We start from the raw sequence: 18,087 nt of genomic DNA, 5'->3' as shown, positions 1-18,087 counted from the left end.
CAGGTTTTGTAGAGCCCACATGCATTGATGAGGCTGTTGGAAATGTGTGTTGGGAGAAAGCTATGGATGAGGAGATGGATGCACTATATGGAAATGAGACTTGGGATTTAGTGCAATTGCTTGAAGGCAAGAAAGCCATTGGATGCAAGTGGGTGTACAAGGTAAAACATAACAGTGATGGAAGCATAAGCCGGTACAAGGCTAGATTGGTAGCCAAAGGATATGCGCAGACATATGGCATTGACTATGAGGAACTTTCAACCCAGTTGCCAAGATGGCAACAGTGAGAGTTGTGATAGCAATGGCTACGTCAAAGAAATGGTCTTTACATCAGATGGATATAAAGAATGCATTCTTGCATGGGGATTTGCAGGAAGAGGTGTATATGTTGCAGCCACTTGGTTTATGAGGATGTGAGTCACCCCAAGCATGTTTGTTGTGCAGGTTGAAGAAAGCATTGTATGGCTTAAAACAAGCACCAAGAGCATGGTCTGACAAGATTTCTGAATATCTTGTCACTATTGGCTTTCATATAGTAGCCAATGCAGATTTCTCACTGTATGTGAGACACAGTGATAGAGGGGTTGTGCTTGTTGTCATCTATGTAGATGACTTGATCATTATGGGGGACCATGATGCAGAGATCTTTGATGTAAAGATCTTGCTCAGACAGAAGTTTGAGATGAAGGATCTGGGGGAGCTCAGATATTTCTTGGGCATTGAGGTGATTAGGTTACCACATGGTATTGGATTACTGCAGAGACAGTATGGCTTGGACATGTCCAAGTATGGTATGACAGGCTCTAAGCCTATCTCAGTGCCATTGGATCAGAATGGCAAGTTGAGTGTAGATTCAGGAGAGATTTTGGAGGATCCTACTATGTATAGGCACATAGTAGGAAGCTTGATCTACATGACAATCACCAAGCTGGATTTGAGCTATGTTGTTGGGTTGGTGAGTCAGTTTATGCAGGTTCCTCGGAAGCTGGACTCTCCGTTGAGACTAGCTGGTCAGCAAAACGAGATCCAGTAAAACAGATTACAATATTCATAGGTCCATCATACAAATCATCCACAACATACGCATGGGTGTTCTAGGCACCACGAGCCCGTGCATCACGTGGTCAGAACCCTCCAGGATCCTCCTTAGGTGTCGTGGTACTTAACTCAGGGACCGCTTCATCGGCCCTCATTCATCGTACCAGAAGTGCACCATTTTAACCCTACCAAGGCTAGTGAAGACCTGGGTTGGCTTTGCTGCATGAGCTGTCCTTTAAACACTCCCCGCTAGCTGTTGCAACCGAACTTCCCTTAGAAAAACACATACAAAATGCTCCCTCCAGCATTTTGGCATAAGACAGTCCTTTTAGGAAACAGGGTTTCTATGTAAGTTTTCAGTTTAATTTTCTTTTGAATACAATGAGTATATCTTAAATCAGTATCCCCAAAACTTCATAATCGAAATACTGAATTTCAAAACAGAATTCCTCAAATTCTGTAACCTTGATCCTCAGATCAATTCGAAGGCCTTAACTTAGTTTCAGATTTGGTGGGAGATTTGAGTGTATTTTCCTGAACTGGTCGCATCTTCTTTCCTCGAACTGACGAATAGTTTATTCTTGGTCATAGTCTCATTCATGGTTCAAGTCTAATAAGGTTCTTCCTGAACTATCTTTCTCAAAAAAGGGGTGATATTTCAGTTACTATTTTATATTCATTCATTGAATATTCACTTAACTGATTTCTAAATTAATCATGAATTCTGATGAGGAATAAATTAATCATTTATCTGAATATTTCAACTTTGATAGATTTCTTGAATTTTCTCTTTACAATCCGAGTGAATATAAAATGATAGAAATTTGTCTCTTAGAGTATTTGCTTATTCATTTATCCAATACTCATAGAAATTAAACATAGAATTAAAGAGAATCTAATTTTGATATAAAAATTTCTTTATGCATAAAATCCAATTTCAATGAAAATAACACTTTTCTAATAAAAACATTTCTATTATGCATCTTTCTATGCATAGAAATTAAATTTAATGAAAACAACACTTTTCTAATTTAAAAATGTCTATTATGCATCTTTCCATGCATAGAAATTAAATCTAATGAAAAAAACACTTTTATAATAAAAAAATTTCTATTATGCATCTTTCCATGCATAGAAATTAAATCTAATGAAAATAACACTTTTATAATTTAAAAAAAATCTATTATGCATCTTTCCATGCATAGAAATTGAATTCAATGAAAATAACACTTTTATAATAAAAAAATTTCCATTATGCATCTTTCCATGCATAGAAATTAAATTCAACAAAAATAACACTTTTATAATTAAAAAAATTCCTATTATGCATCTTTCCATGCATAGAAATTGAATTCAATGAAAATAACACTTTTATAATAAAATTTTCCTATTGTGTATCTTTCCATGCATAGAAATTAAATTTCAATAAAAAAATTCCTATTATGCATCTTTCCATGCATAGAAATTGAATTTCAATGGAAACAACACTTTTATAATAAAAAGATTTTTAATATGCATCTTTCTATGCATAGAAATTAAATTTAATGAAAATAACACTTTTATAATAGAAAGATTTCTAATATGCATCTTTTTATGCATAGAAATTAATTTCAATAATTAATATATGATATCCATGCATATTCACAAGTGAATATGTACATGGAGTAAATAAAAATATTTCTTTTAGAGTGCACAAACGATGGGGATTACTCTTTAGGAATAACATAAAATAAACTTTATTTTCCACAAAATTCAAAAAAATTGCCATAACCTCCTTTGTATGGCTGACCATTTCAATTTTTACATTCTAATATCATTTTTAACATTTTTCAATTGTTACTCATTCTAGGATAAAGAAAGGCTAAATTCTTAAGGAAGAGAAGGGGGTAGCCTTTTCATCAAGGTATAATATCAAGATTCACGTTAATCAACTAAAAAAAAGCTAAGAAATCAGAAAACCATAGTTTTGAATTTAAAAAGTATAATTTTTAGCTTACATGGAGTTTTGTGAGCTTTCTTTTAGCTTGAGGGATTGAGGGTTCTATAGTGCCAAAGTTAGAAAACCAATTAAAGAAAGATCCTGACACATTTTTGTTGGAAAATCTAAAGACTTGGCTATGGTTGTGGCTTCAAAATGAGGATCGCTACTATCAATTGAAGATGCATTTATCGTAGAAGGGGATCCCTTTAGCAATGATGTTTTTCAAAATGATACTAGAAGAGGAGACCAGGGCATGTCAAAGAGAGGTAGATAGGGAGGCAAAGGAGAATGAGAGATGAGAGCAACAACAAAGATGGATGGAAGAAGATATATAAAGATAGGCTGAAAGAGAGATGAGCTTCTCTCCAAAACCAAAAACATAATGCAAACACCCTGCAAGGGAACAATAGTAATACCTAGAATTTTTTGTGACAAATGTTTAGCATTCTTATATATACTAAGCACATATTTTTGAATCTCTCTTCATCCCTAAGTGTTGTAAGTTTCATATTTTTGTAATAAGTGAGCAACAAAATGAGATGAAGAAGGTGTTAATTAGCAGTATACCATATATAAACAGATGTTAATTAGTAATTTTTAGGTGTTTTCATAGGGCTCACGGTTGTTAATTAATAGTTTGCAAGGTGTTAGTTAGTAGTTTTCCTTATTGCAACAGGTGTTAATAAGTAGTATGTCTTATATAAATATGTGTTAATTACCAGATTTCAAGTGTTTACTCAGGGCTAACATGTGTTAAAATGCTTAGTCAACCCTAATAGGTATTAATTAAGAATCTACCTTATATCCTAATAAGGTAGATCTGCCTTATATCAAACAATAGGTGTTAACTAGAAGCCCACATTATTTCAACTAGTGTTAATTAGCATCCCACCTTACTTCAACAGGTGTTAATTAGCAGCCTACTCTATTCCAATGGGTGTTAGCACTATGCTAGTGCCAACTATAGTTTTAGTTTATGCTTAGTCAACCCTAATAGGTATTCATTAATGGCCTACCTCACATCGAGATGTGCTAATTAGCAGTTAGTAGGTGTTTATAGGTGTTACTAGCAACAAAGATACAACAATAAAAGCAAGAGTTGAAACATCAGCAAAGAACACAACTTGATAGAAAGTAGTGTTTCTAGTTAATACTTTTACATGTTAAATACCAAATGGTATAATATTGTAAATTGATTGGTAGGTTTCTAAAGTGATTATAAACATTTACCTTCTTCTTGGATTCTACTTGGAATATGCATCATTGGTATCTTGATTATTTAACACGATGTGAAAGTATTATAACTATAGGAGAATTGCCTAGGAGTTTAAAGGATAAGGAATCCATCTGTTTATAGAACAAACCCTTGATGGTATAGGACCCCTTTGTAATTTCATTTTCTCATTCATTAACATATGTCTCTGTTGCTTACTCTTTGACTGCAATACACCTGACCATGTAGAAATCAAGACCTTCCTCATTGTCAGCCTCATCATTTACTATAAAATCATCCCCAACATGCAAATGTGCACTTAATACATGACCTTTGCTTCATCATATGCATCTTCATCATTTACAGCATCACTTAAATCACTTAAGGGTACTAGAGTGTGATAATACCAAGGTTGAGCATGTTGTTTGTTGGCACATTTGTTTCATTTCCCATGCATGCATGCACCACAAAATCATGAAAGTTTTTTGGTTATAATACCTATAGAATCATGTGGGTTGTGGCCACGAACAAAGTGCAGTGAACATGAATTTGGAACAGCTTCACAGTTCCACTTAACATCCCTATTCACATCCCCTACTTTGATCTCCCAAAACACAAGAAACTTCCCTTTCCTTAAAGGATAGGATGCTTCAACTCCTTGCACAACAAGTTGGCCTTTAAGAAGGACACTACATCTATTATGCACTTTAGAGCTACACCGTCTTTCTTTGATTGTTCATGTAGCACAGAAGCTCCAGGAATTGCATGCCTTTGAGCTAGAAACATAGTAGCAATGCTGATGGAAGTCCAAGAGAACATGCTCACCTTGGAGGTGGTGGACGCCTGTGTGAATAAATTCAAAAGAAGGATGTCAAGCTGACCCAAGATGGGGCGAAGATGAAATAGATGGCCAAGAAAAATGTTGCTTGTATCTAATGATGATCAATTAGAATTTAAGCAGGTTAAGGAAGAAAAAGTTCAAGAGAAGCATCAGAATATAATGCTATGGTGCAAAGATCCATTTGGAGACCCTCCAAACGTGTGTTGAAGTCCATAAGGTGCAAAAACATGCTTAGAAAAAGATCCATTTGGAGACCCTCCAAACGTGTGTTGAAGTCCATAAGGTGCAAAAACATGCTTAGAAAGGTTGATGTGAAGCCCAAGATGCCATTGATGCTAATGACAAAGATAAACAAATAATCATTATCTTAACAAAGCAGTGGGATAGCTGGAGCTTGAGGGGTTGGTGGATATGGCTCAACTTTACAATGATGCATTTGCTAGATGCACCACACCACTTGTAAAGCTAGAGGGATTTTGCAAATGATAGTGGTGGAAGCTTGTGAAAAGGAGAACAAACCCTTGTGACAATGATAATTCCTTTTACAGGTGGCCTCCACTAGTGAACCATACCCGGCTCAAGCTACATATTGCACGAGTAGATAGTGGCTACCCTATATCTATTTTTTCGAGGGAAAAAACTCCAACACGTCACCAATAACATTATCCAGTGACCCAGCAGAGGAGGCGGTGATTGTTGATGACCTACAAAAGATTATTCTCACCATGAACGAGCTTTGGATTTTCCATCTTTGAAAGACCATGCTCTATTTCTATAGTAGAAGGATCATGCTAGCATTGGGAGAGAATGAATATCTTTGTTTATAGCTTAAGGAGTATGAAGATGAAATACAGGAGTTAAACAAGGAAAAGCTACAGAGGCTGACAAAGCAAACATATAACCTAAAGATTGTCATTGGTGATTCACGTGGTAAGGTGATTCTAGAAGTGATTCTAGAAGGAGCTCATTCATGAAAAAGTGGATTTGGAGGTTGCCCAACTTAAGACTCAAGAAGACCATAAGGTGCATCTCCTTTGCATTAGGAAAAATTTGGACTCACTTTTGGGCCTTTTAAGCTCTTTGAGATTCTAGGGAATATTCCATAAGGACCAATGAGGGTGAGGCTTCTGTTACGAAACTTTTCAGGTTACTTTTTGGTAGGGAGGCCATAACTTGGGCATAAGAACTCAAAATTTGTCGGAGGTTGGTGCGTTAATCCTCTCATCAAGATCTTTCTAATGATATGTTACATGATATAGTTTTGAGGTACTATGGATAGAGTTATCCAGGATCCCCCTTTTCGTAATAGAATGATAACTTGGCATTTCTTAGAGGGCCCAAAAATGAGTCCACATTTTCCCTAATGTTTTTAGGGAGTCCAAAATAATAACGTGCCTCAAGGAATGGAGCAAGGAAACAATGGCCTTATAAGCAATGATGCTAAGTCATTTAGGTGCTGGATCTTGATTTGCTCAACCAATCCTTAAGCCTAATATGTTGAAAAAAAGCAAGTCATGTTGGATGAATGTTAGGAGAAAGGGGGAGTGTCATGTGACCCTCAAATGATTTATAAGTAGTTGACTAAGGTTCAAAGGCTTAAAGGAAGCCCAAATGTGAAGGTGTATGTAAAGTGTCCAACCCAAATGGAGGCTAAAAGAAGGTACCTAGAAAAAGGTGAGAAAAGGCCCAAGTGGTCACTAGTGGTCCTCGAATCTAGGCGCGATTAGGAGATGGCATAGTTAAGATTAGGAGTCATAATTAGTGGTGAAAGGAGATGCACTCAAGCCTATATAAAGGCCCTTTATCTAGTTAAATGTCATATGAGATTTTTGCTAAATCTCTTACCATATCATTATGCTCTAATTTCTTTATTAGTCTAAATCTCTTTCTTAATATGTCAAAATGTTAATGTCAATCCATTTCTACATACTCTGATCCTCTGTTATAAGTATGAAACTCAACTTCATAGCCAAGCATTTTCCCTTGATTATCTATGTATCTGAAGACAACCCTAGTTTACAAAATCATTGATAATAATATCACTGATTAGCATTTAAACCTACTTTTCCCTCTTTTCCTAAGCTTCAAAATTAACAAGAATCAAAGTGTTTTGGCTCAGATCTACTAGCAGCCATATCAATTACATTGAGAGGGCATTGACACTACTTGCAAGAAGTTGGGATATTTGCATTATGTATCCAAGATTAGGTATTTGTAGGTTGAATGACAAAGAGAGTGATGTATTTGGGATGTTTTTCACTGAGGACAAGCTTGATGGGACAAACTACCAAATGTGGCCCTATAAGTTTTTAACTGAGCTACTAAACACTTTTGAGGACCACCCACCTTGAGTTGTAAATTGTACCGTTCTGGAAATTAAATTGAAAATAGCTTCCTGAGATTTACAAAAGGTGATTGTCGAAAATGCAATAATACTTTGCAATTTTCAAAAAAATGTAATGATGGGAAAAAGAAAGATTGCACTCAAGAGAGAAAGATTGCAATCATAATGGAGTACCACATGCACTGGTGATGGAGTACCACATGCACTCAAGGGAGTACCACCATAGCCATAGAAGCATGAAGCTCCAAGAAGTATGATTTCATTAGTAAAAGTATGTTATGCCCCTAGTTACAATATTCACTTATATACTTGCCCACCTTTTCACACTCATTAATATTGGGCCTCCATACTTGCTCGTCCATATCTATGCCCATGGGCTCTTTTTGAGTCAAATTCCAAGCCCCCTTTATCACAAACCATCCCCACCAAAAGGTTTGGTCCTCCTCGAAACCATGTATGGAGCAATGTATGGCTTGTTGGGAATCTTCTTGACTTTCCTCATGAATGCAGAAGTACATTTGTTGCAACTCCAAAAGTGCCTCACACAAAAGAACTCCACATAGAGCTGTCCACTTATTTGATGTACATATGGACTGCTCTCTATGATATAAATAAGCCCACGGAGTCTTGATGAGCATTGATTTATGAGTGGTGAAGTACACCAATGGGCATGGCTGTCCATACTGTAAATTTGCAACAATGACACCTCTCATGTCATCATCCCATTTCATGCATATATTGTCCAAAGATACCATACAGCTATACTTATTATATGAAAACTCAAGCATAAGGTAGTAGGTGACCCACACCAAATCCCCATCAATAAGGTTGACTTCCAAAAATTCTGGATTCAAAAGGAAACCCATCCGCTTCCAGTGGCAATGCATAGTATCTACCCAGGTCATATGGAAGTCCATCTACTCTTTCAAGTGGCATTGCCTGCTGCCCACCCGGGTCATATGGAAATGAATCCACATCAAACATCTTTCCATGGGTAATGTATACCAGGATCAAATGGGTAAGAAACATCATGGTTGGAAGTGTCATCACCAACCAATGATCCGCCCATTAAAGTCCACCCATGAATCACTTCCATAAACCAAAGCATCATCATCATCATTACCCAAAGTATTTTCCTCATAAATGTCATCATAAGGATCACAATCAACCACATTATTTCTTTCATTCACACTATAGTTTTGTGAGTCCACATCATGTGCCACATCTTCATGTCCGTAACCACAAATCCATCATGCAATGGAATGCCATGAAGATCTTCGTAAGGGTTGTCTCCTTCATCAAGAAGAGTCTGATTGCTCTTTATCTTTCCCATAAACACTTGCATCTTCATGGCTATCCACTGGTTCATTTTTAGCCATCCATACATGCATTGAAGCCACTTGACATAAATCATTAACATCGCCTTCATCACTTGAGGTGTCCCCATAGCAATGGCTTCCAATAAGAGATGTGGACTGAAGTGAACTCCTAGTAGAAAGCCCATGTATAGATAGGATAGACTTGTAGAAGAGATCCACTAACAACATGATCTCCTTAAGAGAAATGTCATTGTCAATATCCATGATGCACTTGCATGAACTCTTTGCCTAATTTTTTACCCAAATTCACCTATGATATCCTTCTCCTCAATGTTAGGCACAAAGAAGGAAAGGTACCAATATTCCTTGGCATACTTAGCTAATGAATCCACATGTAATAATGGCATGGATTTTTTCCGAAAGCTCCACTGCTCTTGAGTAGCCACAAAGTTTTGTACCACTTCATAGGCTAAATTTTCCCAATCCCATTTGTACTCATGCATTACTTGCAGCAGCCACCATTGTCTAGCTTTGCCTCCGAATTTGCATGTCACTTGCTTCATTTTGTGTCCCTCATTGCATGGAAATGCATAAAAGTAGACATCCCAATTACGAATCCATTCCTTGAGTTGCTATATATACAAGTGAGCAAAGCTTCTACAAATGATTCACTATGCTTGAACCATAAGCTGCTTCCAATAGGAGTAGAAATCATAGGATCCACTAATTCATCCCTTGTCAACAAGGACTTTGGTAATTTGGAGTGTATGACCTCATCATAGAGCCGTGCATACCTATCTTTGTCATCTTCATTGGAGATTATGGCTATTTCCTTTTGTTTTGACTCCATCAAATCTTGCCTATGATTTTCTTCCTTTCTGTAGGGCTTTGACAATGGTGATTCAACATGAGAAACATCTTTTGGGTTCTCTTGAAGTGTTGTCTTCATACTTTGAGTGTTCCCATTGGGAGTTCCCACCTCAATTTCAACATTTCCATGCCAACTAAGCCCACAAGACGATGGATTTGGAAATGACCTTTGTGGTTGTGACCAGCCTCTTGTCCTATAATATTAAGGGAAGTGTCAATGTTTCTCACACACCTTTGCACCTCATTAATCCCATCACCTAGCTTCCTGAAGCCCTCATTCATAGCATTGAACATTTTCTCTATGAGAACATTTCTTGGCCACATATGCTCACTGTTTTGCCTCAAAAGCTCATTGTTTGGAAGCAAATTTTCCTTTGTGCATCCTTCATAGCTTCGGTGATAGTAACCTTTAGCATATCCAAAGTAATGTGCTCCAAAGAAACTTGTGCACTCCCCCTTGTGTGCCCTGACATGCCCTCATTCACCATGTGATCACTCATGTTATGTAAAGGCATTCCCTCTTGTTCACGGTCACCCATTGTACCAACATAGGGTTTCTGGTGCTACCAATGTTGGAATTGAAAGATCACAGGCTTGCTACATTCGTCTCGATGAGAGGAACACTTCTATCACCCTGGATCACCACTTTGAACACCCCTATATCTCTCTATTTTGACTTTTAGCTAAAAGACAACTATGAAGGGTTGACCATCCAAATGGTCATGGAATTGGGAACTTGTTGGCTCATTGGGAAGCTCTTTAGTAGTGTTCTTAAGCTATGTAAACACCTTCGATTCAGTCCACCCTTTCTTTGACTGAATTAGGGTTTTTAGCCTGAAAAAACTCTCCACTTTGTATCGTGAGATGGTGTCCGAATCAACCACTTGATGGAAGACACCCTTTTAAGACTTCCAAAGGCCCTTGAGAGATCTTGATTGAGTTGGGACTGAATTGCACTTCTTTACCCATTGCAGAGTGAAAGAAAATCACAAAAAATTTGCCAATTTGGCCCAAATCTCAATCAAAATGCAAAAGCAATTATCCAATATCCACTCATGATATAAGGCCCCAAGTTATCATCATCAAAAGCATATGCTTGCTCATGTAACCCTTATCCTTCCCCATTGCAGAGTGAAAGAAAATCACAAAAAATTTGCCATAGTTTCCCCGCAAATTTGGCCCAAATCTCAATCAAAATGCAAAAGCAATTATCCAATATCCACTCATGATATAAGGCCCCAAATTATCATCATCAAAAGCATATGCTTGCTCATGTAACCCTTATCCTTCAACTATTATCAAACATCCATGGCATATCCAATCAAGTGACCAATGGCTTCCATAGCCTCGGCATGCTAGTTGATTATGTGTCGAAGAAGAGCTTTATGCTTGCCGATCTCTTGGCGGCCAAGCCTTCCCACCCTTGTACCTAGTCCAATTCTAGGCACAAGTTGGGTCCAAGTCTTCACATCCAAGTACCTAATCCTCCTCCTTTTTGCTTTACCAAAAGCACTCACAACAAGGAGAGTTCATGCCATGCATGCTCCCCCCAGGCGTCTCCTCTCCAATGCCCAATGTACCCTCACAAGCATACTAGATACTATGAATTGAAGTGGGATACAAGTGAAGTGTATGTGTATGTAGCTTCAAAAGGATAAGATAGGAGCCCTTACAATGTTTTTTTTAGTATGACTCATGCTATTTCATTCATCCATTACGAAGAGCATGTACTCACGCTTTCCCCATTCATCCAAAGTAGCTCCATCACATCAATCACCACAAAAACAACATCCACGTTGCATCCAAAATTGTGTGATTCACAAGCACAATTCACTGATTTGCATCACTTCCACCCCTTTGCCCTTACTCCATGGCCCTCATTAATGCACCAATCAATCAATCATATGACAAGTAGACTCCAATTGGTTCAATGAACACCAAAGGAGTGATGTTTGCTTAATGCTTAAGCAAATCAATGGCTCATATGATGCATATAAGAAATCATTTCAATGGTAGATGTAATGGCTACGCAAGAGCTTCAGATTCTCATGAGCATTCCCATTATTGCAATTAGCATGCAATAAGCAAACTATTTAATAATTCCAAACATTTAAAATGCAACCATATATCACTTGCAATAAGTAAGGCAAGCTTAAAGAAACCCTATCCTTGTTCCCACAAGCTCTATTGAAGCGAACGGGGTCTGAAATGTAACCAGGGATGGCGCACGATACTGATTCCCGCTAGGAGTTCTCAAAGAAAATTTCATCATGATTTTCTTGAGATGGGATGATTAGGAGGAATACAAGGTAAAGCATCATTTCAAGATGGAGGAAACCGTATTTCTCAAAGGATCAAGAGGAGAGAGAAATTATAAACGTTTTGATAAAGGCCACTAATCCTAATTAGTAACAAAATTTCTCCCACTTTTGGTCATGTCCCTCAAATTTTGGAGCGGTTGCCCCAATTTTTGGTCCATAGTGACCCATAGCCCCTCAAAACATTAATCAAATCAATAATCCTAGAGAATTCCAGCATTCCACACTCCCAATGCCCCATTTCTTGATCAAGAAATCAATCAAAATCAAGAAAATCAAAAAAACTCCCAAGAAACTCCAAGAAATCAAGAAAATGTAAATTTTCAAAAATATTGGATCAAAGACAAGGCTCTGATACCACTATAACGATGGGAAAAAGAAAGAGAGAAAGATTGCACTCATAATGGAGTACCACATGCACTTCATGATGGAGTACCACATGCACTCAAGATGGAGTACCACATGCACTCAAGGGAGTACCACCATAGCCATAGAAGCATGAAGCTCCAAGAAGTATGATTTCATTAGTAAAAGTATATTATGCCTCTAGTTACAATATTCACTTATATACTTGCCCACCTTTTCACACTTATTAATGTTGGGCCCCTCCATACTTTCTCGGCCATATCTATGCCCATGGGTTCTCTTTGAGTCTGATTCCAATTCCCCTTCATTACAAACTGTAATGATGGGAAAAAGAAAGAAAGAAAGATTGCACTCATAATGGAGTACCACATGCACTCGTGATGGAGTACCACATGCACTCAAGATGGAGTACCACATGCACTCAAGGGAGTACCACCATAGCCATAGAAGCATGAAGCTCCAAGAAGTATGATTTCATTAGTAAAAGTATGTTATGCCCCTAGTTACAATATTCATTTATATACTTGCCCACCTTTTCACACCCATTAATGTTGACCCTCCATACTTGCCCAACCATATCTATGCCCATGGGCTCTCTTTGAGTCTAATTCCAAGACCCCTTCATTACAAAAAAATTAAAACATACTATTTTCTTCAATGTCCCCCCTCAAGTTTGCTTTTTTAGGGCATCATGCCTGTTTTTGGGCATTCTGACTGTAAAATACAGCCACTTATTTTGAGTGACCCCGTCAAAAAAAAGGTAAACTATAAACAATAGGGGCGTCATGGTAGTAAAAAGATAACTTTTGTATATGGTTGTACTTAACCTGTAAATATAATTTTATTTATGTTAAAAAAAACATGGGCATTATGAAGGGTGACCCACCCCATGAAAAGTCACCTTTCATCAAGAGTGAAAAGGAAGTGTGTGTGTACTTCTTAAAACCTAGTCGTGCAAACACTCTTGGGACCACTAGTCCCCTTCTTGAAGCTTTAACTTTCAGATCCCTCGAGCTTTAGACTCCCTTTTCTCCTTTCTTAAACTCACTATCACTTCTTAAACTTGAAATTTGAATGCACTTTTGCTAGGACATGATGTGCCTCCTCTTGAAGGGGGACCCACCCCATGAAAAGTCACCTTTCATCAAGAGTGAAAAGGAAGTGTGTGTGTACTTCTTAAAACCTAGTCGTGCAAACACTCTTGGGACCACTAGTCCCCTTCTTGAAGCTTTAACTTTAAGATCCCTCGAGCTTTAGACTCCCTTTTCTCCTTTCTTAGACTCACTTAAATTCACTATCACTTCTTGAACTTGAAATTTGAATTCACTTTTGCTAGGACATGATGTACCTCCTCTTGAACTTACAATTTGAATTCACTTTTGCTAGGATACGTGCAATTTAGTCCTAGTAGATATTCACCCTAAGAAAGTCAACCATGGACAAACATAAATAAAAAATATCAATATCAAGAAAAAGAACTACACAAGATTGGATGCAAATCTCTCTCTCTCTCTCTCTCTCTCTCTCTCTCTCTCTCTCTCTCTCTCTCTCTCTCTGTGGTCAGTGGCTCCATGCTTCCCAACTAGAGTATTTATAAAAAAACAAGAAGAAGCATGCCACTAGATTAGGTGCAATCTCCGCCCCTAGTTGGTGGCTCCACACTTTCCAACCAGAGCATTTAAATCATATCCTTAGAGCCAATAATTTTGTACATCCAAAAATTGGGTCTAGCTTACAACAAAAATAAACCTCTCTCTCTCTCTCTCTCTCTCTCTCTCTCTCTCTCTTCCCCCCACAGCTGGCGGCTCGTAGAGTATTTATCAAAAGCAAGAAGAAGCATGCCATGGGATTGGGTGCAATTCCCCCCCCCTCCCCAGTTGGTGGCTCCACACTTTCTAATCAAAGTATTTAAATCATACCCTTGGAGCCAATAATTTTGTACATCCAAAAATTGGGTCTAGTTTACAACCAAAATAAACCTTAGTATCAAGCATACTGGCTTTAATACTTGAAAATGAATATAAGCCACTACTACACACACAACATATACACATGGCCAATACAAACTCTACACATGGCCAAAGTCAAAATAGGGCCTGATACCAAATCTCATGTCGAGAATGACACATGGCTAAAATTATTATGGCAATCATCTCGTGTCTATATGTACAAGTTTAAAATTTTAGTTACATGTTCGCCGAGTAGTAAGTGATGCTTTAATTACCTTGAAAAGAGTTTAATTAGTTTATTTTCTTCTTTCTCTAAATTTGCATCTAAAAAATCTTTTGAGGGTGTAGTTTTGCAATTGAAGGTTTTTTAACTTCTTTTTATGTGTAAATAAATTTGTATTGACGTCAAAAACCTAAAATCTTGCAACATCACAAAGTTTTGTTATTTACTATAAGAAATGTTTTTCATGAACAGTACTGAAAGATGATATTCAAACTTTTTGTTATCAAACTTACCAGTGCTTCAGTAGCTGTAAATTTTAGGCTTGATTTTTTAGGGACACCCTTGCCTTTCCAAACCGATGGGTTTGGTGAAATATAGCAAGTTTTTTTGTATTTAAATGTAATTTTTGACGTGGACACTTTAAAATTTGGAAAGTAAAGTACCAGCGTCAGTAATTAATAGTAGGAGTTGTAGTAGGAGTTGAGTTGATGTTGGTACGTAGTGCACTTTGTACTCTCGGATACATTCAATACAGTGATAATTAATTGCAACCGATGGCTTGTCTTGTGTTCTTTAAGACCTAGGGTGGCATGAAAAGAATGCATTCTCTACACAACTCTAATCTATATATACACACACACAAATCCATGCACACCTGAACTCTTCTCTACTTGAAATACGAGCTTACAATTTTGCTGGTAATTTTATGTAAAACAATTTTTCACGTAATTGGGTAGCTCTATCTTCAACTGTTTACTGGCCGTTATGCTATCATTTTAGGGTAGTATCATGCTTGCGCCGCACGTCAGGATACATTTTATATGGCTTTAATTATATTTGATTAACTTCTAAGCTTGGTAGATCATATTAATGTGTTGCTTTTAACTTCGTTATTAGCAGAAATTCAGTAATTGTGTTAGCTTCCGACAGAACAAACAGTTGTTCAACTCTTCTCTGCTTACATTTTTGCTGGTCGTTCTCCTACTCCAATTTTCATGTTATAATTAGCTAGCTTTATCTGTTCAATTGTTATTATAAAATTTTTTTAATTCCCATGCAGCTAGGTTGGCCTTTAATTAGGGTTGTTTCTTGCTTCATTATCCGCATTATTGTGCAAAATTATGAGAAGAAATTCTGCTAGCTTTGTTTCAATTGCAGGAAGACTAATCTTCAAGCAGCATAATCCAGCTTAAATAAGGATTAATTAATGGGCAACAGCGAGAAGGCCAACCCTTCAGCGCCCAAGAACGAGTTACACGTTTTGTCCGCTCAGGTGTCCGCCAAAATGTGTGGAAGGGACGCTCTCATCACTCTGAACATCTCCAAAAAGAAAGGTCTATGGCCAGGCATCATGCAAACCCTCCTAACCAATCACATTGAAGTCATCACCGCCACCCTCGCCACCAATGGAGAGACTGATTTCCATTGCCTTCACTGCAAGGTCATCCTAACTACTATTGTACTTGCCTTAATCCTTGTAATTTATGTGATTAGTTTAAGCTTTTAGCCTTTAATATAGATCCTTGAGCTGTTCCTTTAGTGCTTAGTGTTGCCCCGTACATCAGATGATTAATTTAGGTCCTTAATCTTATTGTTTGAGCTAATCGTGTATTGATTTATGGGTGCAGTTGGAAGAAACATGCTACTTGGAGAGCGAGGATCAGCTAGAGGCTCTATTTGATGATCTTACTATGGCTGAATTGAGAATTAAACCTTGCAGGGTGTGAAAATTTGGGTTTGGATTAGTACAACAAATGTAGCATAGCATGGTTGGTTCAACAAATCCTAGGTCTCACGGGGAGAGAAGGCAGTAAAGTCGTTTAGTTTTTCTCTACTTTGAGGGCTCTAGCCCACCAAGGAAGCAAAAATTAAATGGTAAGAGAGTTCTTAGACTATAAGTTTGTTTCCACATTAAATAAATAATGGAGCTCAATTGTAGTAAACATGTAGTTCAAAAGTATTTTTTCCACATGGGAAAAATATTCTTATCATTTGGCTTCCTTTCATGTAATGGAAGGGGTGTCAATTATAAAAATCGAACTTTGACATGAAATCAATCTCTCTCTCTCTCTCTCTCTCTCCCCCCTAAAGGGGCTAGCCCTAACCGTATGTTGCATCTTGTTTTTCTCCTTTGTGAGTTGCATGGCAATGTTGTAGCTATTGGCCATATTGCTTTATATATGAGTCCATTAAACCATACGTGGTTGTAAACAGGGATTTCACTAACGTAAACGAGAACATGTGAACATGTTAATAACATATGTTAATAACACAAAAAATCTTGTGATCACATGTTATATTCACAAAGCTTTCATAAGGGCCTAAAAAAATTATCTTTGTCGGGCATACAAAATCTTCTTAGGTGGCCACTGACCTGCTATTATGTGAAGATGGTAACATGAGAACATGTGAATAGCTTATTCCCATGTGTAGCCAAGCTTTTAAGGGGTTTCCAAATGGCAAGTGACCTGTTATTTTGTGAACGGTAACACGAGAACATGTGAATAACTTGTTCACATGTGTTATTATCACAAAAAATCTTGTGATCACATGAATATTAAATCCCTGGTTGTAAACAAGAGGTGTTGGACACACATGCATTTTATGAAAAAAATTATTGCTTGAGACAATGGGTTGCACAAGGGGTTGAAATCAGGCCACTTACACACATATAGCACTTCCACCCAAATTGTTCTTTTGAATAGGGATTCCAAACACTTAAAATCGAAACTCGGATGCTCACACACAAAAATATTCTCTTGAGAGAAAAGGTGCCACCTGGTGACTTTAAAAAGGGAAAAGTTGGATAGCCAAAGGAGGCTAGATACAGAATGTCTGCACAAAAAAGAACCAATCAACACAAAGCTCCATGTTTTTATAAGAGGGTCTTAACTATGTGCCACAATTTCATGAGGGTCTATTTGATTATTTTGTTATGGCTAAATTCAAGCTCAAGCCTCAAGTAGGTGTGAAAATTTGAGTTGATTAGTGTGATATCTTGACTAATCAACGCACAAAATGCAACCAATGTAGAGCTAGGCAAGAACACGTGAAAGCCCTCCATGGTGAAAAAAAGTAAATGGTGGAAAGATCTCATTTGTTGCATTATGTAAATATTTCAAAAACTCCCATTAATTATAGTGGACATGTAATTTCATCCGTGACTTTGACATATTCTCTCTCTCTCTCTCTCTCGGTGGGTGAACAACCCCACAATTCACTACCAAGGAATGTGTAGTGGCCTCATCTTCGGTGGTATGTCATTGTTGTAACAACCTTTTGTAATGGGTAGTACTCAGATGAGAGGAGATGAAGAAAAGATAGTTCGTAGGATAGAAGGGATACTTTTACTCATGTTCAAAGGATAGAGAGGAGACTAACTTTTGAAAAGGAATCAACTCTAGAAGCTGCACTGAAAATGATGAACACTCATCTAGATCAATGCTTTATCAACGTAGGTAGCCAAGACCAAACAAAAATGGTGGTGAGCCTCAACATACAAATTAGCTTTGGAGAGAACACCTACATGAGAAACAAGAAACAAGAAACACCTGCAGGAGAACACCTACAGGAGAAACAAGAAGAAGTTGTGAGAAAAGATGCAAACAAACAAGAAGTTGTGAAG

At 37.5% G+C, this 18,087-nt stretch overlaps 1 protein-coding gene across 5 annotated transcripts; it reads left to right on the top strand.

The window, feature by feature from the left end:
• The first annotated feature begins 15,079 nt into the window (after positions 1–15,079).
• On the top strand, positions 15,080–16,515 carry LOC147630541 (uncharacterized). Of its 5 annotated transcripts, XM_086810445.1 has the most exons (4): positions 15,104–15,160; positions 15,363–15,434; positions 15,621–15,903; positions 16,091–16,515. In XM_086810445.1, the coding sequence occupies exons 3-4, from the start codon at positions 15,670–15,672 to the stop codon at positions 16,187–16,189; spliced, it is 333 nt and encodes a 110-aa protein (XP_086666571.1). In that variant the 5' UTR covers positions 15,104–15,160; positions 15,363–15,434; positions 15,621–15,669; the 3' UTR covers positions 16,190–16,515. The 5 variants fall into 5 exon arrangements, with proteins under 5 accessions (XP_086666566.1, XP_086666567.1, XP_086666570.1 ...); XM_086810440.1 differs by lacking the exon at positions 15,363–15,434 and having other exon boundaries at positions 15,080–15,160; XM_086810441.1 differs by lacking the exon at positions 15,363–15,434 and having other exon boundaries at positions 15,087–15,187; positions 15,604–15,903.
• Positions 16,516–18,087: the final 1,572 nt, after the last annotated feature.

The sequence above is a fragment of the Cibotium barometz genome, chromosome 16 (assembly GCF_041138505.1).
Source record: "Cibotium barometz isolate CiBa-2024 chromosome 16, ASM4113850v1, whole genome shotgun sequence".
Taxonomy (NCBI): domain Eukaryota; kingdom Viridiplantae; phylum Streptophyta; class Polypodiopsida; order Cyatheales; family Cibotiaceae; genus Cibotium; species Cibotium barometz.
Note: the sequence above shows the minus strand (reverse complement) of the source record. Positions and strands in the feature narration are given on the sequence as shown.

Bases quoted from the DNA above. Each gene is read 5' to 3' on its own strand.
- LOC147630541 (XM_086810440.1), top strand. From the start codon at position 15,670: ATGGGCAACAGCGAGAAGGCCAACCCTTCAGCGCCCAAGAACGAGTTA. The intron at 15,904-16,090 runs GTCATCCTAACT...TTATGGGTGCAG, and splicing joins TCCATTGCCTTCACTGCAAG to TTGGAAGAAACATGCTACTT.